We start from the raw sequence: 24244 nt of genomic DNA on the forward strand, positions 1-24244 counted from the left end.
CCTTTACTTTATTTCCAATCCTACTTTTTGCTACTCTCCTTGCGTCTCTACATCATATGGAGCCATTCTGAATGGCTTGCTGATCTTAGAGCAACCTTAGATGTACCAGCTTTGACGGGATCCTTCCTGGGCAGGCGTTCGTAGGTTCTCGATGAACCCGAGAAAACCGGCTAAGCCTGCGCCGCGCGAGTTGATCCGTTGCAGATCCGCGCGTTCTAGCGTTATTCATCTAACATTTTACTTAAAAATGGAAATATAAATTTTTACCATGACCTACCTGCTCGAGTCGTTCATCTAACATTTTACTAAAAAATGGAAAATTCAATTTTTGCCATAGTAAGTTCCAAGAATGCCTAAAATAAAATCCCAAAAATCAGTTTTTTGGAAAGAAACTAGAAAATAACCAGGTCCGAGAGTGACAAAGCGATGTCCGATTTATTGGCACGTCCAAGACTGGTGAAAATAGAGCTAGATTTGCCCCTAGCTCGCACGCGCAATAGCGAAAATTCAGCCGATACCTGCGTGTTTTTTCTCTACCAGAGGCCAAGACGTCAATTAGTACCTCCGTCGGCATCATTTTTTCTTTCCATGGCGTCTCTTGTAATTTTCTTTCTTTTAGAGATACCTACCCTTGTAAGGGCTGGGTGTCAAACTGGTTTTCAATCTATACCTATTATATATTAAATTAAAGCAAGTAATGTGGCTGTCAAACTTTTTCATCCGTCGGACATATTTGCATTTATGCCGCTCATAAATTTGGAAATCAACCCGCACTACAGGCCACGAGGTGGAGAGGACGTCCGCGTCGTCAGGCTGGAGACGAAGGGAAGCGACCGGCGTTGGCGGTGGCCTGCGGCCGGCTCCCCGAATCTCCCACACCGAGCCCTGCTCCCCGCATCTCCAGCGTGCACCCCATCGCCGCAGTGCTCCGCCCGAGCGGCATGGGGCGTGGAGGAGCGTGTCCCGCCTGCGCCTAGGTGCACGCGCTCGTCGGTCTACGGATGAGCGGCGGCCGGGACTTGGAAAATGAAGGGAGGGCCACGCCCTCCTCCCTGCATCCGCTGGAGAGTGTGAAGGGAGGTCCTCTCCCCTCCTCACCTCGGCGAAGCTGGAGGCGGGGCGCCGGCGGGAGGCGAGGCAGGGGCGGGCAGCAGCGGACGGCGATTGGAGGAGGGATTGGAGGGAGGGAGTCCCCTGGCACTGCGGTCGGTGCTTGGGGCCGGCGAGGGCGAGCTCCCCAGGCCGGCAGGGGTGATATCCCGAGCGGTGCGGCTGGGACTCGACCTGCGGCCAGTAGGGGTGAGGTCCCCAGACGACATGGCCATCCCGTGGGACGTCCTCGAGCAGGTCGTCTGGGACAAGGAGGTCGAGGTCTCGCAGCGGAAGGCCCGGGCGCCGCTCCACAGGGTGGCCGAGTCCGCGCAGCGTGCGCCGCTTCCCAGGGATTTTGCCTCGGCCGCCGCAACGGAGGGCTCCTCACGCTCGTCGTCGAGGTCAAGAAGGCGTCGCCCACCAGGGGACTCCTCAGGAACCACTTCAACCCGGTTAGTTGTACTAAGAGGTTGAGACTTCTTTCTTGGAATTGGATATAACTGCTGGGCGAAACATTGCATCCCTGCAACTTGCTTGCCATCTCTGAATCGAAGATTGACTGTGTGTGTGAGTGACCAATGCGAATCTTTAAAATTCTTGACAGGTCGAGATCACGCAAGCCTACGAGAAGAACGGCGCGGCCTGCTTGAGCATCCTGCACTGGTAGAAAACTGAGCATTAGTCCCGGTTGGTAAGGGTCATATCTCTCGGATATCCATCCGGGATAAACCAACCGGGACAAAAGGGGGGGGTCTTTAGTCCCGGGTATTTTAACCGGGAGTAAAGGACCCCCTTTAGTCCCGGTTGGTGTCACCAACCGGGACTAAAGGGCCTGCCACGCCAGGCGCGGGACAGGCCCTTTAGTCCCGGTTGGGAAATCCAACCGGGACTAAAGGGGTCCCCTTTAGTCCCGGCTCAATTCCAACCGGGACTAAATTGCGCTTGCATGGCACTGGTGACGCCTGAATTTTTCATGCATGCATCACGTATACGTATAGTAGTACCGCGGCCCTTTTAATTTGTTAACCTTGTAGTTGAGATTTTTTTAGAATGAATTAAATCAACTAGTATTTAAACGAATGGGATTTGTAATTATACAACTACTATATATATACACAATCCTTATACACAATTCATATACACAATTCAACTAGCTTAATTAGTACAAATCGATCATATATACAAATAAATCAAAGTATCTTCCTACGATCTTCCCGTCGTGGTGTTGCTGAGAGGAGTGTCTAATTGTCGTCCATCGTAATAAAATTCTCCTCTTGGATTTACCACCTCGTCCATTATGAATCCAATGAGACCTTCACATATTGCCGCTACTCTTTCTTCCTTCAAGAGTCCTTGTTGAATATTTAACATCTATAATTTGGAAATTTGTGAATGTTACATGAACAAATACATATAAGGAGCTAGAAAATAATTAACTAGTAATATATTTATTTTACGTACTTTAAAGTTGTGCGGCGTCATCTTCGGTCCCTTGGGTCCCAAAAAACTGTGCATGTGCTCACAGATGTAGTAGCCACATAGGTTATTCCCGGGTTCCTGTCTTAAGCACTTCAGTGCGGAAAAAAAATAAGTTATGAAATATTCGTGTTATACAATGTAATAAATGTGCAGACTTCATACGTACCGGGAAGTCTGTGTTCCATGTAAGATCTTCTTTGAATGGACCTTTGTGTGTCCTTATGAATTGTTTCCATACGCTGCGGATTAGAATAATGAATGACATAGTGTAACAGGGATAAAATTTAGGAAATAAATTTTTGCATAGAGATAAAGGTCCAGAATTATTACAAGCCTAGCATGTCTTGCAATTCTTGGTAGTCCACCGGATCTTTCCGTAATGAATCAAAGACAGTGATGTGGCTTCTTTCAGGCTCAATTATAATAAGGATCCAGTGGAAGCTGCGTGCGTAAAATGTTCATGCATATTAGAGCTAACTAACATGTAGAGATAAGGAAAAAGACATCGAAAGTAGACGGTATACACACACTTACTTGAAGTTGTATGGAAGTAGTATGAAATCCTTGAATGTTTGTTTGTGTAGGAAATTGTATATTTCGGCAAAGGTTTTTTCCGGCGCTAATTGTATCTGTTGTTGGTTAACTACAGATGGATCCATGAAGCCTACATGTAGGTACGCCTCTCGGCGGCATGTCTGAATTAGCATCCTACATGAAATGGAAGATGAAGTTAGTACGGTGACGCACGCCAAAATTTACATGTAGAGATAATAAACGGACACTTACAGAATCCAAGCGCTGATCAGAGAGACGTCCAGGGCATCATGATGGTACACTTCGTATATATCCTTGAAGTCTAGCCACAGCACTTTCTCCCCTTCACCGTGAAAATCTATCGGTTTTACCTTCATGCCGATCATCTCCCTAGATTTGGCGGATGCCGTCATGTACCATTGATGGAATTCGTACATCTTTGTTGACAGCTTCCGTACCATTGCCGGCTTCACTAGAGGCTTGCCTAGCTCATAAGGCCATCTCGGCTCAGGGGGCGGTGCAGTTGGCGTCTCGACTTGCCCTATGCATTCATCAAGTCCCAGACCTGTTTCTTCCATGAACTTCAATATATTTTCTTGTTGATCCAAGGGCATTGCTTTTACCCGTTCAGCATCTTTCTTTGATAAATGGCTGAGGTCGGGGACTGAACCGCTGGAGGATGATTTTTTTCCTTTTCTTTTATCCTTTTCATCAGCCTTTACTAGAGCCCGTTCATAGTTTGACAAGAGTGGTATCCTTTTCTTGGCTCCTTCCTCCATCCTGATAAAAAAGTTTAAATCCCGCCGACTTACTGGCGGTGGCTCCATCTCCCTTGCCTTTTTTAATTCGGCTTGTTTCTTGAACCACTCACTGGCCTCTCGTTGGATTTCTGCCCACTGTTCCGCATGAGACATTGCCTCAAAGCGTTCCTTGCGAGCCACTTCAGGGTCGACCTTTGTTTTCTTCTTTCGAGGCTGTCTTTGCTTGGGAGGCGGTGCTCGTGACTTCTTGAGTGGTGCTGCAGGTTCCTTCGAGGGGGCCGCTCTTGGTGCCGGCGACGGTGATCGGGGAGGGGTGTTGTTATTGTCGTCGTCGCTCCTAGCACCAGGATGTGGTGGAGATGGAGACCTTGATATAGATGGAAGCGACGGTCCTGGAGCAGGAGATGCCGGTCTCGAGGTATGAGGAGAAGGTCGCTGCTCGGGATCTACGGGGAGCGGTCTTGAGGTCTGAGGAGATGGCTCCGTGCAGGAAATAATGATGTAGCGTTTCTTCCATAGAATGATCCCATGAAGCGCATCTGCCAATGTCTTTTCCCCGTCGCCTCCCGGGAAGTCGAGCTCTAGACCTTCATACTGGGCATCTACTATTTGCTCGACACAGACGCTGGCGTAGCCTGTTGGAATGTCCATGCCATGACTGCTCTGCCCTGCCAGCGTTGGTAACGCACTCCCGTACGCTACCTGTACATATAGCAGAAGTAAACAAGTTGAACTCCGATCTCGAGGCCTGGATCAATTGACAAGATTGCATAAATATTATGTATAAGTATACCTTAATAGTGAGGTTGCCGACCGGTGCATGCAGCTCACATGAGGTCCGTTGCGTGATGGCATCCACGGGGAACCATTGCTCCTCCACGGGTAACCTGGGCGTCTGCGCATCGGGGACCCCTGTAGAAGCACAACTGCTCCCGAGGCGTTGAGAAGGGCTGGCGGTGTGAGGATTCGGCAGTGCTCCAGATTGCGCCAACTCTGCAACTGCGTCGGCCACCCGCCGATTGATTTCATCCATCATTCGTTGTTCTAGCATCTGCCGCCAGTTCTCCTCCATCTGTTCCTTTCTTCGCTTCCGGCTTCTGTAAGAGGCGCTGTCGCCTCGGAAAGCGAACTTCCACGGAACCACCCCGAACCCCCGGCAACGTCCTGGGTGCTCTGGATTACCGAGGGCCAATGTGAGCTCATCATTTTCTCGGTCCACCCTCAACCTCCCAGCCTTGGAATCTTCAATGTTCTTCATGAGATGTTCGGCCTTCTCACGTATTCTGTCATTGAAAATCAGCGTCCCATCCTCTTGGCTTAGGGAGCCTCCATGAGCGTAGTACCAGTTCTTTGATCGTTCGGGCCATTCAATAGTTGCAGGTATGATTCCCCGTTCGATCAGATCTTGTTCCATCTTTCTCCACTTGGGAATTGCTGAGCCATACCCACCTCGCCCCAAATGATGGTGGTAGCCCTTCTGACTAGCATTTGCAACGTTGGTCGTGATCTTTTTCACACCTTCTTCACTCCTCTTGTATTCAACAAATGCATCCCAGTGGTCCCTCAACTTGGGCCACGCATTGAAGTCTGGAGTTTTGCCCTTCTTGATGTAGTGGGTGTCCAGCATCTTCTTGAATGTCTGGAATTGAGTAGCCATCTTCTTAAGTGTCCACGCTTTGACATCCTTCTCGCTATAATCTTCGGGGAATGTGAAATGCCTCTTCACGTCTTCCCACAGCATATTCTTTTCTGTCTCTGGAAGGGCGTACGGATTATCGCTTCTGCCCTTCCATTCTCTGATGCTGATAGGCACGTTGTCCCGGACGATTGCCCCGATTTGACTAACATACTTCTTTGCGACTTTCTCGGGAGCAACCGGCCTGCCCTCATCTGTAACTTCGGTGATGACAAGCCTCCCTTCCATCACCTTTGTACGACCTCGGGTCTTCCGCCCTTGTGTCGATCCGGAGGGCTAACAGTTTAAGATTCGTTAATTAGTACGTACTAGTAGCGGTGGCGTGAAACAATACAAGAATGGTTGTATATACCTCGCCGGAACCTTCCGCCACGGCAAGTTGTTGCTGCGGCTGTTGCTCTTCATTCACATCGGCAGACATGTTGAGGAACATGTCCGCCTGGGTGCCCTCTTCATCCATGTATGATAGTGGAACGTGGTCGCCACTACCATCACCAGCGATTATCTGCTCCAAGATATACCTTGCGGTCTCATCGTCTGCCATTTCAACTATTGCTGCAAACATACATGGAATCATACATGACAGTCATACAAATCGTCTTAATACAAATTTGTATATAATCACAGTTCGGAATCATACATGTATATAATGAAATCATAAAATAACATGAATCGTACAAAGTCCGGAATCTTTATACAAATTTCTATGAATTTATACAAATTTCTATGAATTTCTATGAATTTCTATGAATTTCTATGAATTTCTATGAATTTATACAAATTTCTACGAATTTCTACGAATTTCTATGAATTTCTATGAATTTCTATGAATTTCTATGAATTTCTACGAATTTCTACGAATTTTGACGAATTTCTACGAATTTCTACGACGGCGATAAGGGCGGCGAAGGCGGGACGGCGGCGGTCAGGGCGGCGGAGGCGGGACGGCGGCGGTCAGGGCGGCGGAGGCGGTTCACCGGAACCACGGGCGGTGCCTAAGCTACTACGTTGTGATGGGCGGCAGGACGGCGGCGATCACGTCGGCTACTCGGCGGCGATCACGACGGCTACAAGGCGACTCTCACGGTAGCTACTCGGCGGGACGACGGCGATCACGACGGCGGGACGGTAGTTAACAACCTAACTACAAATCTAACTTAACAAACTAACTAGAAATCTAAAAATCTAACTTAACAAAATTAGAAATCTAAAAATCTAACTTAACAAAATTACAATTCCATCTAAAAAAAAACAAAATTAAAAATTAAAAGAAAACGGCCAGCTCTCCCGGCGCACCGGCCGGCGCGGCAGACCTCTCGCGCGCGGGGCGGCGGCCGGGGCGGCGGGACGGCGGCGGCCGGGGCGGCGGGACGGCGGCGGCCGGGGCGGCGGGACGGCGGCGGCCGGGGCGGCCTGACGGCGGCGGCCGGGGCGGCGTGACGGCGGGACGGCGGCGGCCGGGCGGCGTGCGGGACAGCGGCGGCCGGGGTGGCGACGAGGACGAAGACGACGACGGCGGGACGACGGCGGCCGAGGCGAAGACGACGACGGCGGCCGGCGAGGGGCGACGAGGGGCGACGAGGGGCGACGAGGATGGAGCCAGCGACGAGGGGCGATGCAGCCGGCGAGGGAGGCGGACGGGCGGCGACGGGCGGAGAGGGAGGCGGACGGGCGGCGACGGGCGAGGGAGGCGGACGGGCGACGACGACGGCGCAATGCCGGACTTCAACGGCGCAATGTGGGATGACGACGGCGGCGGCCGGCGAGGGAGGCGGACGGGCGGCGACGGGCGGAGAGCGCGGGACTTGCGAAAATTTCGCTAAGTGTGGAACTGGCGGGGGGTAGAAGGGAGTACAGTCCTTTTAACCCCCCCCCCTTTTATCCCGGTTCGTAATGGCACCCGGGACAAAAGGGCCTTTTGTCCCGGGTCCCGTCACCAACCGGGATAAAAGGCCCCCCCCCTTTTATCCCGGTTGGTAACGGGACCCGGGACAAAAGGGTGCCCCCGCCAGGTGGGGCTGGGAGCGCACCCTTTTATCCCGGGTCCCGTCACCAACCGGGATAAAAGGGGGGGGCCTTTTATCCCGGTTGCAAATGGCAACCGGGATAAAAGGGTACGTTCGGGCGGGAGACGAAACGTACCCTTTTATCCCGGTTGCCATTTGCAACCGGGATAAAAGGGGGGCCTTTTGTCCCGGTTGCTGTTAGCACCCGGGACAAAAGGTCCTTTTTCCTATTTTTCTTCTCCCGCCTGTTTTTTGGAAATGGATTTTATTTAACCTTTTCACTGCAATACAGGATGAAAAACAAAACCTTCTCAGATTTTGTACATGCAAAAATATATTTAATTAACGAGTAAATTGACAATAAGTATGAAGTAATCATTATTTCTATACCAACTCATGTAGCCTGTAAAATATTTATTTTACTGCATTGCTGTGATCAATAAATTATTCAATTAACTTATTTGAATGCGCAGAAAAATCCATGTTAGTATGTGGTTAACAATGTTCATGTATATCTAAAAAATCTTCACCTAACAAATTTAATAACACATGAAATCATACATAGGGTAAATTACAAATTGTATCAATTAATACACAAAGGTCATGCACATTTAACGCATTACAATACAACGTTGTAAAATTTCTTCTTCACGAAAGTTCCTTGATCATGATCGCGGCGTAAGTACGGAGCCTCTTCTTTGGATAGCAGGATGCTTGGATCAACTTCAACGTCGAATGGAGGCATGCCATCAAACTAATCATAATCATCTGATTGGTCTGTTTTATCCTCGACTCCCACGATTTTTCTTTTACCTGGAAGAACTATGTGGCACTTTGGCTCCCATGTCTCTTCTGGATTCCTCTTGGGTTTGCTGCACATGTCCTTCACATAGAACACCTGATGCACATCATTGGCAAGTACGAATGGGTCATCACTGTATCCAGTCTTGCTCAGATCTACTATTGTCATTCCGTACTGATCTTTGGTGACGGCAGTTAGCTTCACCCAATTGCAAAGAAATAGAGGGATGTACAGCGGTCCGTATTCGAGTTCCCATATCTCCTGTATGAAACCATAATACGACTCCTTACTATTATTTCTGTCCATGGCATCTATGCGGACACCACTATTCTGGTTCGTGCTTTTCTGGTCCTGGGCTCTCGTGTAAAATGTGTAACCATTTATCTCATAGCCTTGGAATTTGACGATTGTGGTAGCAGGTCCCCTGGCTAACCAGGCAAGCTGTGGGTGAATCTCAGAGTTACCCATAAGTTGTTGGCGCAACCAGGAGGGAAAAGTTTCCATGTGATGACGGGTAAGCCAAGCATCGGATTTGGTCGGGTTTTTGGAAGCTACCATCTGCCTGTGCTGCTCGATATACGGAGACACAAAGGATGACTGTTGTAGAACAGTGTAGTGTGTCTTGTCGAACAAATTAGTATCATTGCTCAAACTTGATTTCCTTCCAAGGGTGCCCATTCCTCGGAGCCTCCCCTCGTGGCGTGAAGTTGGAACCCCAATCGAGTCAATTGAATCAATAAAATCAACACAAAACTCGATCACCTCCTCTGTTCCATATCCCCTGGCGATGCTTCCTTCTGGACGAGCACGATTACGAACATAGTTTTTTAGGACTGCCATGAACCTCTCGAAAGGCCACATATTGTGCAGGTATACAGGTCCGAGATTACCAATCTCTTTTACTAGGTGAACCAGTAAGTGCGACATAATATTGAAGAAGGATGGTGGAAATAACAACTCAAAACTGACAAGACATTGCACCACATCGTTCTGTAGCTTTGATAGCTTGGATGGATCGATTGCCTTCTGCGAAATCGCATTGAGAAACGCGCATAGCTTTACGAGCGGCAACCGGACATTTTCGGGTAGAACACCCCTCAGTGCAACCGGAAGCAACTGGGTCATCAACATGTGGCAGTCATGAGCCTTGAGATTTGTAAACTTCTTTTGTTTCATATTTATTATTCCCTTTATATTCGAGGAGTACCCAGACGGGACCTTCATACTATTCAAGCATTCAAACATGCTATCCTTCTCCTCCTTGCTGAGAGTGTAACTGGCAGGACGTAAGTAGTGCTGTCCATTATCTCTCTTTTCCGGATGTAGGTCATCTCGTTGCCCCATGGCTTTCAGGTCCTGTCTTGCTTCCAATGTATCTTTTGAGGTTCCATAAACACCCATGAAGCCTAGCACGTTCACGCAAAGATTCTTCGTCAGGTGCATCACGTCTATTGCGTTGCGAACCTCTAGGATTTCCCAATAAGGTAGCTCCCAAAATATTGACTTTTTCTTCCACATGGGTGCATGTCCGTTATCATCGTTCGGAACAGGTTGGCTACCAAGTCCCTTTCCAAAGACTACATGTACATCCTTCATCATCTCGAACACACGCTTTCCATTACGGTGTGCAGGTTTTTTACGATGGTCTGGCGTCCCTTTAAAATGCATCCCGCTCTTTCTCAGCTGGTGGTGAGCAGGGAGAAATCGACGATGACCCATATAGACGACCTTCTTACAGTGCTTCAAGTACATGCTATCTGTGTCATCTAAACAGTGGGTGCATGCCCGATATCCCTTATTTGTCTGTCCTGAAAGGTTACTCAATGCAGGCCAATCGTTGATGGTTACGAACAACAGTGCTCGTAAATTAAAGATCTCTTGTCTATCCTCATCCCACACACGTACACCTTCTTCCTTCCAGAGCTGTAAAAGGTCATCAACCAACGGCCTTAGGTACACGTCAATGTCGTTGCCGGGTTGTTTTGGGCCTTGGATAAGCGCCGGCATCATAATGAACTTTCGCTTCATGCACAGTCAAGGAGGAAGGTTGAACATACAAAGGGTCACAGGCCAAGTACTATGACCACTACTCAACTCACCGAATAGATTGAATCCATCAGTGCTTAAACCAAACCTTATGTTCCTTGCTTCACTTTCAAAGTCTGGGAATGTTCTATCAATTGATCTCCACTGTGCCCCATCTGCGGGGTGTCTCAGCATCTCATCTTCCTTACGGTCTTCTTTGTGCCATCGCATCAACTTAGCATTCGCCTTGTTCCTGAACAAGCGCTTCAAGCGTGGTATTATAGGGAAATACCACATCACCTTCGCGGGAACTCTCTTCTTGGGAGACTGCCCCTCGACATCACCAGGATCATCTCGCCTGATCTTATACCGCAGGGCTTCGCAGACGGGACAAGCATCCAATTCCTCGTATTCATCACCACGATAGAGGATACAGTCATTAGGGCATGCGTGTATCTTCTGAACATCCAATCCGAGAGGGCAAATAATCTGTTTAGCTTCATATGTTGTGGACGGTAATTCATTATTCTCGGGGAGAATCTTCTTGACAATTCTCAACATCCCCTGAAATGCCTTATCGGACACACCATTTTTTGCCTTCCATTGCACAAATTCTAGTGTCGTACCTAGTTTTTTATGGCCCTGCTGGCAACCTGGGTACAACAATTTTTGGTGATCATCTATCATGCGCTGCAACTTTGCTGCTTCCTTCTCAGTTTCGCAATCTCTGTATGCATCTCGTATCACCTGACCAAGGTCATCAGTAGGGTCATTTTCTGCAAACTCATCTTCATCAGCCTCGCCCATTGTAGTACCTGCAAAAGCTTGGCCTGCAACCCAGTCCGGAATGGTGTCATCTTCCTCCTCCTCCTCGCCATCTTCCATTACAACCCCTAGTTCACCGTGCTTGGTCCAAACCAAATAGTTAGGCATGAAACCGTATTTAAACAAGTGGCTGTGAATAGTCCCCCAGGAATCCTTTGAATACTCCTTCCTGTTATTGCATTGGAAGCATGGACAACATACGAACCCATTCTCTGGCTTGTTCACTTTTGCCACTTCGAGAAAATAATGCAAGCCATCAATAAACACCTTGCTCCGCCTGTCTGCATTATACATCCAATGCCGGTCCATCTGCATCGTATTACGTACGAAAATGGATTACACTTGACAATGGATTACGCGTGAAAATCGATTAAAGATCCAAACAACATGGTACAATACAACAACATGAAGATCCAAATACACATATTTAAATTAAAGTCCCAAACACTGCATAAGTTGTTCAACTTGAAGACCGTGATCATCTCGCGAGGATGTCCTCAACTGGGCGGCACCGCACTTCGTCATTAAAGAGGTTAGATGCTACGGAAAAGGGGACACGGTCACGATGTCCGTATCCACTCTTTCTCGTAGAATCGAACCTCCTTCTTGACATATGTTGCTGCTCGGCGGAGAACATCCTCGGCGAGATGAACACGGTATGCAAGTTCAACAAGTAGCAGAAGTCATCTATGTACAAAAATTCTTTCCTTACCACTACAGAAGTTGTTGAACTTGAAGACCGTGTTCATTTCGCGAGGATGTCCTCAGCTAGGCGGCACCGCACTTCGTCATGAAAGAGGTTAGATGCTACGGAAAAGGGGACACGGTCACGATGTCCGTATCCACTCTTTCTCGTAGAATCGAACCTCCTTCTTGACATACGTTGCTACTCGGTGGAGAACATCGTCGCAGAAATGAACACGGTATGCAAGTTTAACAAGTATATGGATTTAAAAAACCATATTGAATTTGATAAGATAAACCGTCTAGACAAGGTAGCATCATTTTTAAACCACTGAAATAATGCATACTATATATGACACATCAATCTCCCTCACATTCTAGCTCAAAATACCTCTCCATTTTTCTACTTCATCATCACATTGAGCAAATAATCTTTCCATCTCCAAAGCATAAATCAAAGCATAACACGAGGATGAAGTAGCAAACCTTCGCAGCACTTGTTGGATGAGTCAAATTCCCACGAAAATGAGGGAAAAAACTTCGGGCAGCACCTCCCTTGCTTGGGCACCACCGGAGAGTAGGTGAAGCTCAGCTCTCTATCAATGTGCTGGACTGCTCGGGCTGGAGGAAGAAGAAAGTCTCTGTCTCGGGGTATAGTGGGGGATGAGTTTTAATCCCGGTTAAAAACTCCAACCGAGACAAAAGGAAACACCTTTTGTCCCGGTTGGAAAGTTAGTCCCGGTTGGAGGATCCAACCGGGATAAAAGGGTCCCGCCACCGACGGCCCCCCGCTAGCCGTTGCAACCGGGACTAAAGGGGGGCCTTTAGTCCCGGTTGCAATTACCAACCGGGACTAATGCTCCCCTCCAAATTCCCGCACCCCGGCGCACCCCCTTTTGTCCCGGGCCACTTTTAAACCGGGATAAAAGGGGGTGGATCGAAAGTCAGTTCTCTACTAGTGCTGACTGACGAGAAGCACTTCCTGGTCAGGCATTTTCTTCTTGTTCTTCAACTGATGAAATTTCTTTGTTACAGCTCTCTAGCATTTTCTGATCTTATGCATACACGTTCCTCTAGGGGAGCTTTAAGAATATGAAGACCATACACTATTCTGGTGTGAATGTAAGTCGATGCAAACATGCTTGCATTGTCTCAAGAATTAAAATATTTTCTTCTGTCTCTCTTGACTTTGACTTAATGTGCCTTTGTGGATATGGTTGTTGTGCCAATGCAGTTCCCTCTACTCTGTAAGGATTTTATCATTGACATCTGGCAAATCTATTATGCGCGTTCGAAAGGTGCCGATGCGATTCTCCTGATTGCTGCCGTGCTGCCGGACCTTGACATCAAGTACATGCTTCGTGTTTGCAGGAGTCTTGGCATGACAGCTCTTGTTGAGGTTAGTAGCCACAAGCTTGTGTGTGTATACTTATATTTCATCTACTGGTTCTTTCCTGTCATAGTAAAGTCTACCATGCTACTGTTGCAAAACAGTCTAGCTTGAATTGAATTTTCGAACACACGCATTTTTATTATTGAAATGTTAGCTTACATACATAAGTGTAATTCACCATCTCGTACAAGTTGTAATTTACCACTCCTTTGGCCGTACTAAAGGAGTTAACCTTTTCTTTTGAGGAATTACTAAACATAAATTGTATTTTAGGTTCATGATGTGAGGGAGTTGGATCACGTACTGAAGATAGATGGTGTTCAACCTATTGGCATCAACAATTGCAGTCTAGGTACGTCTCCGTCAGTTCTTGCATAACAAAAGTTACATCGAGCTAAATTTCTTTGTGGGGGGTGCAGCTATCCTCTGTCCATCCGGTAAGCTGAAATTTTATTTATGTTGCAGGGACATTTGAAGTCGACACTACGAACACAAACATGTTGTTAGAGAAACGTGGTGACATCATTACGAAGAAGAAAATAATGGTAGGTTGGTCTGGCTTTTCATATAAAAAAACTTTGTAATCCCAGCTTGACATAATAGTTGTTTCAATGGATAATTTTTTTCCAATTATGTGATGCAGTCATTTTTGATACAAAATCTAGAAAGTTATCCACTAATGACAACTGAAAGGTACATAAAAAATCCATGATCCTAATCACAACAGAATTTTTTTTTATCTCAATACATTATTTTACCATACCATTTAATTTGTTCGTGATGCCAACATTGTACTAGATATGAGAACAAGAATAAAGTGAGACAACTGCATTTTATCCACTTCTTGTGAATTGACTTGCTGTATTGTTGATTTGGCCATTCAAAAGAAAATCAGTTCACTGGATAGTTTCTTCCTACTAGCACTTAGCATGTGTTGTCTAATTCTAAAACAAAAATTTCTCAAAATGAGCGCCGTCCACCCGTGCCCCGCTGGCCTCGCCGTCCGGCTGCCGGCGACCCCCTCGCCATCCACTGGCCGCTCGCGCCACCGTCCGCCACGGCATCCATGTGCGTCGCCGGCCGCAGACCAAGTAATACACCCAAGAACAAAATAGAGGACAAAGGAATACCATTAACCAGCAACAACGAAATTTCACATCAACATCTAGATATCAATCGTTTACAGCTACATCACCACCACACAACTCTTCCTGGCTTGGCGGCGAAGGCCAAATGCAGCAGATGACCACGAATCTATCCGGTGATGAAATCGCGCGGCAAACAATCGACAACGCAACAGCGGGAGAGCAGGTTAGCGGTGGTGGGGATGCAGCGTTGGTGGTCGGTGAGGAAGCAGCAACAGAGCGAGGAGGCAATGGGGGTGTAGTCCAGGGACCCGACGAAAAAGCGTGCGTCACCATAAAAAAACCAACGATATCGCAATTGACCAATATCGGTGCGAGCTAATTGTACGCTATGCTACTTACACTTAATTAGAAACGGATCCACATTTACTAACGCATGTAGGTTATGTTGAGACGATAACGATGTTTGTTAAGCCGAACTATATGTGAAATGTGGTCGTTTTGTATGGTACAACACTGTTACGTATCTATTGTTTCTCTCTAGCAACTCTCTTCCTTAAATAACAAAGGTGAAAGAAATAATTAATTCAAAATTATTTTGGTTTTCTAGCAAATGTGTAGACATCCAATCTGATAAGTGCAATAAAAATTTAGTGCTAGAAATAAAAAAATTTCATGATATTAAAAAACACAATTGATCTTTATCGCACGGGCATTTTGCTAGTAATATATAATCCAACCCGTCTCTTCTTTCTATAAAAAAATGGACTTCTCTCTCAATCGAAGGCCCACCTGTTCTGCACTCTGCCGAACCTGAGGACGGTTTGGGCTGTTGAGACGACCAGCGACATTCTTTATTCTCTCTCGCTCGATTGGGTGTCCTCAATTTCGTTCAGCTTTTGCCTCGTCGGTTGAGCCCCAAGGCCCAGGGCCCAGGCAAGCCCCCAGCCCCCTCACATGCTTCCACCCTAAAACCCTAGCAGTAGCAGACTAGCAGCGCCGCATTCCATTCGCTCCAGCGCCGCTTCGTCCGCGCCCGGCGCGCCACCCGTTCCTCTTCTCGGGGCCGTGCGCTAGGGTTTGGAGCCGCCGCACAAATCCTCGTCGGCGCCGCCATCTCCGGTAGAATGGAAGGTACTTGGGTCGATTCGTTCCATCTCTTGCTCTAGGTCAACTCCATATAGCCAATTTGCTAAAACCTAGCGTTGTGTTTTGTCAGATGTTCAGGACGCCATTGGGGTCTGACATGTTTAGTCTGGGTTAGTTTCCCTTTTGAGCAAAATTTGTGCAGTAACATAATCTCGGCATTGTGAAGAGGATTTGTGGTCTGCTGCATCATGATATTGAGTTATTTGTAGCTAAATTTCTGGTTTGTTTTGTTATACTTGGCCAGCTTGCTCGTGACTCCTTCCGACCTGCCCCCCTTAGCAATGGCAGACTCTAAGAAAAAGTACAGGGCACGTGAAATTGAGTTCCTTGGTCAACAAAGGCACATTGTTCTTCAAGATGTTGGTGGATGGTCTCCCCTCGTGGAAGTGGTCAATGTTCTTCTCCTCGGAGATGAATTACCAGAAGGAATCATATTTCAGAGCAAAGCTCATGGTGAGAAGTATATTGAAAAGTACATGATGGAGAGTGTGCTAGACACCTGTTTGGTGAGGAGACTGCAAACACTGGTGAAGCTTGGTACACTTACCCGAGCTCAGGTGGATCAACACTTGCCAGAGTATCGGAAGGTCATCGTTTCCCTCTCCAAGACATTCACTATATATCCCAAATTCACAAGGTGTGCTTGTGTTTATGCGCTTTTGAGATTGTTGTTCAATATCTTGCATATATCTTTTTGATGTTTATTGGTTGTGTCTAATGCAGGACCAACGACTTTGAGGATACCTCGGATAAACTTTTGTATAGTGCTGTGGGCATTGCTATTTATCACGGATGGCTGATGAACCCTCAGGTATAAAAAACACACTTATACGAACACGTGCATCCCAGCGAAGTATATCTAAATCATTGCCAGGATTTAATAGGAAATGCAAAAAATGTGTGTAGCATTGTTTTTCACATTGTTAGAATTTCCTTTACCCTTGTGCTTATCTCAGCATAAATAAATGATATTGCTGGATTTGTACCACAATCTACCTCCCTAACAGCTTTTATTAGAGGCATTGTGGCTTGTAAAAGTGAGATCACATTAGGCTCCAGATAGCAGTCTTTCCTTTTGCTAAAGAAAGAAAGCGACTGTCCCTCTCTAACTCATTTTTATTTTCAGGATACCGACACCAGCGAAGCAGTTGGCATTGAAAGTTCTGCGAAGTTGATTATCGAAGCTGACGAGTTGATGAAATCTGAATCCAAAGGCAAAACTGACAGATGGTCGCTTCTTCAAAGTATTTGGAACAACCAGTTCACTTCGTATGGGTATGTCCTTAGTCTATTGGCATTGCTTTACTATTTTGTTATGTACTAATGGTATTTTTCTCTAAATTACAGGTTTGCTCATTTGTGTAATGATGTCCCAGAAGGGGTTTTGTGTCTGTTATACAGGGATGAAAGAATCAATGTGCTGTACAAGGTATGGCATCTCTCCTTACTACAGGAATGTCCCCTAATTACTTCTTTGTAGGATAGCGCTAAAGGTCAACTCTACCCATAATATATTTATAGATCAGAGCGAACATGTACAAAGGTCTACAAGATCAGATTTGAACAAGAAGATCTGATCACAAAAATGTATTAAAAGTCATCCAACAATACTATTCAGATGATACCAATTAAGAACTTATTTGAGGCTCTCGCCTTAGTATTGTATCTGAGTTTAGCATTCCTTGCCATCTGTACTCATGGAGGGCTCTTCTAAAAATTTGTAGAACAGTTCGCACCCTCTACCATATAAATAAGTGTATTTTGGTTACGATTTTTTATTTTAATTTGTTCATGCAGCATAAAGGAATGTTGCATGTTCTAGTGACTGCTCAAGACGTATTGGAAAATTATCCTGATGCACTGTGGAGGAAGTTGGAGAAGGTAAGTAATTCCAGATTTGCTCATTTTTTTTCTTTCACTTGTGTTTTTATCTGCCATATTACTTGAAATTCACTCACTGCTGTCACACATGCGCACACACGCATATAGATTTACAAGCATACACACATCTAGGAGAGAGGATTAGACTCGCTCCAACTGACACATTAGCAGCCATGGAAGGCACACAAAACCTCTGAGCTACCCAATGCTCTAATCACTTGCATCCATATATATGCACAGGAAACACCTCCTAGGACTATCATCCACTTCACTAGCTAACACCCTGCATGCTTTCAATACCTCATTTGATTTTTTTTTGGCGGTTCTTGATTGAAGGTTGACGAAGATGGTGATCTACTGACGAGCTCCTTTGGTCCAATAAATGTAACCTGGCGTGAAAATGAACGAAATCTGATCGAAGATGAGAGGAAAGCTGTAAAACAGTATGTTTTTCTTTTCTTGCTATAGTGGTGAATAAGCTACCAAACTTCAGTTTATGCACAATTTTTTTTATTGTATAACTTGCAGGAAAGAAACCCACCGCTTGAAAAATGCGAAGAAGCGTGGGAGAAGAAAAGATAAAAAGAACACGGTAACACAAGATGAAAGTGGGGAGGCAAATAAAGATCTTGGTGCTGAAGCGGAAGCCAATACAGCTGGAGATAGAGGACCAGCCTCACCAAAATATGGAGTTTTAGGCCCTTCCCAAGATAATATGTTGAGGGATGGATTTATGAAATTTTTAAAGGAGTAAGCACATCCAGACTGCTGCATTACTATTCCTTTAGAATTAATGACTAGACTTGCAAAACATTTTTGTATGTGCAGGTATCTACTTGATGGAAAATCGTACTTCAGGGATCAAGTGGAATTGATGCATTTGAAAGGCACTTCCCATTTGATCATTTGTTATGGTTGGATTAAGACATATGACAAAGAGCTTGCCGTATCTATTTGCAGTAACTACTTTAGGTATTGGATGCCACATTTTTTTTGGAGTATTTTCTCTAACTGCATCCGATGCTTGTTTTAAATTTAAATTTTTGTTTCTTTTCAGGGCTGCAGAGGATCTGAAGCTATGCTTTTGTGATTATTTTCATTCAATAATCCAAGAAAATTCTGTTGACACGGATAAAGTTGAACTGTATACAAAGATCAAGCTTACAATTTGCTGCTTGCCTCTACGTACATAAAAGGTTTGGCCTCTATGTAATGCCAAATTTTGCCATTTCATTTGTACCTTTCCATATCATGGTTCAAGTGCCTATCTGCAGTTTATTGGTCACTAAATTTGATATTTAAAGTGAAGATAATTTGCTCTCTGTTTTTTTTTTGACATGGGTTGCATTTATCTGCTACAGATTTATGTCGTTCAAAGAGTTCGCCGAAGAGAATTGTATGTATAGTTTATGAACTTGAAGGATGGTGAAGTGCTCTAGAATACAATTTCAGCCTGCCTTGCATAATCCACTTTGTACAAGTAGAATCCTTAGCCTGCATGACATTGGCTTTTAAGTTTTTTTTAAAAAAAACGCACGTGCACTTTACTAGTTTTTTTAATAAGCAGAAGATTTATAATTCATTAACACAGGTCATTGAGAAGTCACAGAGCCTGTTGTACAATGCAATGTATTTTACTCGAATTCTTGCTTTGGTGCACCTGGTATGCAGCAGCCAGAAGGAAAATCTACTGTAGACATTGCCGAGCAAATGTACAAAGTGATGTCAATGTTCAGTGTAGCTAAGTTTGCTGGTCGACGTGGCGTTTTCTGATTGAATTTTCCAACCTTATTTATCACCAAATTCCCTGCCCTGAACAATCCTGACCTCGCACTGTCGCACACCTGCAGAGCCATTTATCGAATAGATTGATGCTGGACGATCGAGTAAGGCATGATCTGCTTAGCGGGGTGGGGGTGGATAAAGCACAAAAAATAAGATTGTCATTTTATGGAATAGAGAACGTCAAAAGATTAGAGAACATGTAACAGCATACACAGAAAACGGAACGGGTAGATAAGACACATAATTGTGTTAACATCTGGATGGCCCCTGCCTTAGAACATAACAGCAATTACGAGTACCATTACACAAGCATTGATTATAATACATATGCATGACCTGCAGAAGCAAGCATGACTTGAAAAAACCTGGTACAAATAAGCATAACTACTTGCAGAAGCAAGCACGATGATAGACATGCAAGACCTGCAAAAGCAGGCATAACACAACTTTGGTTCCAAAGCATAACCTTACACAAATAAGCACACCATGCAGGCCTGATTATTCAAGGAGCCTTCCAGATGACGGGAATTCAAACAAGAGGATCTTTGAAATCCTCTTCCTCGGAGCCTTTTATTTATTATTGAAGATCAGCCTGTGACCAGATCTCCCAATGATAAGTGACTTGGAGTAAGGCACCCTGTCAAAAACCTCCATAGGCACACGCATCGTTGCTCAGCTAGCTTCCCATCAGCAAACATGTTTGCTTCAAATTTGCCGCCATTCTTGTCGGCACGGTACAATAATATGTTGCAGCATTGATCCACGCACATGTATTTATGCTGTCCTAAAGAAACGACAAGGAAACAAAAAAGAGGGGAAAGAGCCAACTTTATATGATGGATTGGATTCAACAGCATGCACAACGGTAAAGTAAGTATCCATCTCCTGTTGTTGCCTCTCCACTTGGGCCTACAATTTTTCATCGCAATATTATAATGCAAAGGTAAAGTACGTAACAACCAACGAACGATGAATGAAATAGAAAGAACCTGAAGAGCCTCCATCTGAAATTGTGCAGTGGTCGGCCGTGGGCGTATCGCTGAGCTCGAGTCCGTGCTCCTTGCTCGGATCTGGGAGAGAGTGGGAGTAGAGGCCGTGTCGATTACGCTATCGCCAATCCAATACCGGCCATGCTTCTTCCCTCCTCCCACCCTCATCACCACTTCTCCATCTAGATCCTGGGTCCTCGGATCGTAATTTGGCCCATGAATCTCCCTTGCCATCGTTGTGTAGGAGGTGATGCGGTTGTGGATGCTAGGATCGGAGTACGCCTCAGGCGGGTCGTCCAGGTTCACGTCGATGTTGGCCGTTGCCTTACCCTTTTTGGATAGAATCCATCCCTTGAACTGGGAGCAAGGCTGGCCATCATGTGAGGATGACTGCGACAAAAATACAAAATTATTAGAAATTTTGCTGAATTGAGCGTTAGACAAAAGAAATGAATTCACGTACCCATTTTTCCCTATACTCATCAAGGCTCAAGCTGCCCTGATGGTGTGATGCACCTCGCATCATCAAACGCCGCTGACGGCAACCAAGGTGGTTCTCCAACCACCCGGGTCCAGCACTGCATGTGCGCCCGGCACCACCACGCAGGCACCTACATCATCAAGTGTGACATGTTAAAAAAGAAATTAAGCGTGATTATTGTCAGATAAAGTAAGTATCAACGATCTATATTTACCATCATGAATTGGTCCTTGGTGAGGTTCATTGTCCTTGCCTCATCTTTTTTGACCTTCATATTTCTGTGTTGAGCGTAGAATTCGATGATGGCCTGGATGCGCAACTCGTAGTGCATATCCTTCACAAGCTTCTTGGCGACCTCATCACAGACGGCGTTCGCCCGGGCCTCAAAACCCTCCTGGCATCTGTAGAAGTCCTGCATATATATAGAGGTGTATATAGTTGTTATTTCAAGATTGTACGATACAGGTGATGTATTGAGCAATACTTACCCACAGCTCGCCCTTCACCTGCAACGCCTTGTTTGGGAATGACCTATTTTCACGGTCAACAAAGTCATCGGCAGCGACGTAGTGGTCCCACGTGTAGGCTGGCTCCACCCGTCCACCGCGCTCGACCAAGCCCGAGAAGTGTATCTTGCACAACAGGCCAAGGATGCCGTTGACCTTGCGGTTGTGATCACCCCCACTGAGCTTAATCCAACTCATGCACAAGTGATCAATTATTAGTTTCCATTGTAATTTTCAACACATCAAACGAAAAATTATTGAGAACATCTAAAGTCACGCACCGCTTCCCACTGGGTTGAATCAACGGGTGTTGTGGAAAGGTATCGGTCGAGCCGGGAGGGACGACGGACCTCGCAACCAGATATGGGTCTGCGAACCCTCTGCCTCCCCCTCCTCCCCCTCCTGCTCCTGCTCCTGCTCCTCTTCCTCGTCACCAGAGCCGTGCGCGAAAGGTATCTCCTCCTCAGATGCTGAATCTATTTCAGGCGACGGGTGCCTCGGCCCTTTACCCTTCCCTCGACCCCTGCCTCGAGTCTGGACCTCTTCCTTGACCTCTGCCCTACCCCTGCCTTGACCCCTACGTCCACCCTTCCCTCAACCTCTTCCTGAAGAAAACCCTGAAGAGGACCCTGAAGCTTTACCTGTAACTTTTTGATAAAAAGCCGCGACTTTCCTCATACCGTCCACCATTGCTGAATTGCCTGCAATTAAAAGGAGTAAATCAATCAGTATAATATAAACAAAACATATTTAGAAACATATGCAAAATAAACTAAACATATTTAGACATGCTCAGGTACATATCCTCGAACCATCACCGGAAGTAGGCGCTCAAGCCACATGTGGTAATCATGACTCTTCAGGCCGTTGATTCGCATAGTAGTTAAGTTCACTCCCCTCTTCAAATTCGCTGCATACCAATCAGGGAACATTAACATTTGGAACCATTATAGTACCTCCCTCCTCTGAGCTCTCGTCAGGACGAAATCAGCCTTAGGCTTCCTCCACGACTTGCCGGATCTGGGAGGCGCCATGTCTAACTTTGTTCTGTTGCATATCCTTGCTTGATCTACTCTAGCCTTAACATTATCCTTTGTCTTGTCAAGAATGTCCATAATTGTCCCAAAAATTGCCTCGGCGATATTCTTTTCAGTGTGCATTACATCTATGTTATGCGGAAGAAGAAGGTCATGAAAATAGGGGAGATTCCACAAGCACGACTTCTGAGTCTAAGCATGTTGCTCACCATATCCCACAAAACCACATCATTGTTATTAAGCTCGAGAGCGTCTAACTGAGCACGAATCGCGGCTCCTGTCATCATGTCCGGTGCGAGGTCTTCAACTACAACATCTCTCGTAAAGTTTTAATGTCTTGTCTGAATGGATGGTTAGGAGGGAGGAATTGTCGATGTTTGTCGAACGAAGAATATTTGCCACCCTTCGTCAACCAAATGAACTTTAGAGAAGCCTTGCAAACTGGGCATGGGAACCTCCCGTGAACACACCACCCGCAGAAAATCCCATATGCCGGCAAGTCATGCAGGGAGTAATGGTACCAAACATGCATCTTAAAGTTTGTCTTTGTAGCTTGGTCGTAAGTCCATACCCCTTCCTCCCAAGCACAGACCAAATCATCAATCAGAGGCTCCATGTACACACTCATATTATTCCCCGGGTGCTCTGGAATTATCAACGACAAAAATATATTCTGTCGTTGAAAAAAGGACGCTAGGGGGGAGATTCAGGGGGATAACGAATATGGGCCAACAGGTATACGGGGCAGCCGCCATTCCATATGGATTAAAACCATCTATTGCCAGCGCAACACGTACATTACGAGCCTCTAGAGATTTCTCACGATAAATCACATCAAATCTTGTCCAGGCTTCACCATAGGATAGGTGTACCAGCTTCTCAGGATTGTATCGACGTCCGTTTTTGTGCCATGTCATCTGTTTTGCGGATTCCTCTATCATGTAAAGCCGTTGGATCCTGGGTATGAAAGGAAGGTACCGTAGGATCTTCACGGGGATTGCGAGCTGCCTCTTCTGACCATCACCAGAGTCTACCTCCAGAAACCTAGACGACTCGCACTTCACACAGTACTTAGCTTCCGCATACTCTTTCCGAAATAAGATGCATCCCTTCGGGCAAGCATGTATCTGCTCGTATGGCATCTTAAGCGCACGAAGGAGTTTATGTGCCTCATACATGCTCTTTGGCAAGATGTGATCATCCGGGAGCAGGCTACCAAAAACAGTCAGCATAACATCGAAGGCATCTCGACTCAAGCTAAACTGGTACTTCACGGCCATTAGGCGTGTAATGGCATCCAGTTGAGAAACCTTGGTATGATCGTGCAGGGGTTGTTGTGTTGTAGACAACATGTTTTAATACGCCTTTGCGGTAGCCTCTGGCTCCTCCTCCCTACGTGTCTCATCGAACTGTGCTTCATGATAGTCATTTAACATGTCTCCCACCCCGGCATCATCATCATATTCCTCGATGTGTTGTCTCAACACTTCGTCTCTCCCACGATCGGCTTCACCATGGTAGATCCACCTGGTGTAGTCTGACGTAAATCCGTTCTTCACAAGATGTTTGCCCATTTCTAGCTTGGTTTTTTGACGCATGTTTGCACATCTACTGCACGGACACCAAGTGACACTAGCCCCTTTGACCCTAGCAAACACCCATTCCAAGAATGCATCGGTCTTTTCAATCCATTCATCGGTCAATGAATCCTGACTAGAGCGGCCCATGTACATCCACTCACGATCATCCATCCTCTAGCATAACAGCGAGTAATATAAAAAATCATGTTGTATCTACATGTTCCTATACTGTCTAATAGGTGAGGATAGGTCCTAATCCCACCTGAGGATGTGTCGGTGCGGTTAGTTTCCATGCCCTACTCCGATCCGAGACAGAATTTTGCAGCACCTCCCCGCTGTTCTCCAAATACACGTCCAGGATCGGAGATTGTGTATCCGGAGAACAACAGGAAGGTGCTGCCAAAACTCTATCACGGATCGAGTAGAGCATGGAAACTAACCGCACTGACACATC

General features: G+C 46.0%; 1 protein-coding gene and 2 pseudogenes across 1 annotated transcript; 2 read left to right on the plus strand and 1 right to left on the minus strand.

Moving 5' to 3' along the window:
• Positions 1 to 741: 741 nt before the first annotated feature.
• Positions 742 to 14009, plus strand: LOC117834232 (uncharacterized; annotated as a pseudogene).
• Positions 14010 to 15212: 1203 nt separating this feature from the next.
• Positions 15213 to 19018, plus strand: LOC117834097 (uncharacterized). The gene is made up of 12 exons (XM_034713714.2): positions 15213 to 15516; positions 15602 to 15641; positions 15776 to 16168; positions 16255 to 16342; positions 16658 to 16806; positions 16879 to 16960; positions 17329 to 17412; positions 17749 to 17855; positions 17941 to 18162; positions 18241 to 18384; positions 18470 to 18608; positions 18774 to 19018. Exons 3-11 carry the CDS (start codon positions 15813 to 15815, stop codon positions 18603 to 18605), a joined length of 1368 nt encoding a protein of 455 aa, XP_034569605.1. The 5' UTR covers positions 15213 to 15516; positions 15602 to 15641; positions 15776 to 15812; the 3' UTR covers positions 18606 to 18608; positions 18774 to 19018.
• A 563-nt stretch (positions 19019 to 19581) lies between these two features.
• Positions 19582 to 23961, minus strand: LOC140220182 (uncharacterized; annotated as a pseudogene).
• Between the last annotated feature and the right edge of the window lie 283 nt (positions 23962 to 24244).

The sequence above is a fragment of the Setaria viridis genome, chromosome 8, assembly GCF_005286985.2.
Source record: "Setaria viridis chromosome 8, Setaria_viridis_v4.0, whole genome shotgun sequence".
Lineage (NCBI taxonomy): Eukaryota > Viridiplantae > Streptophyta > Magnoliopsida > Poales > Poaceae > Setaria > Setaria viridis.

Excerpts from the sequence above, each read along its gene's own strand:
- LOC117834097 (XM_034713714.2), top strand. The coding sequence starts at position 15,813 with ATGGCAGACTCTAAGAAAAAGTACAGGGCACGTGAAATTGAGTTCCTT. Across the intron at positions 17,856-17,940 it reads GAGAGGAAAGCTGTAAAACA|GAAAGAAACCCACCGCTTGA; the intron begins GTATGTTTTTCT and ends TATAACTTGCAG. Across the intron at positions 18,385-18,469 it reads ATTTGCAGTAACTACTTTAG|GGCTGCAGAGGATCTGAAGC; the intron begins GTATTGGATGCC and ends GTTTCTTTTCAG.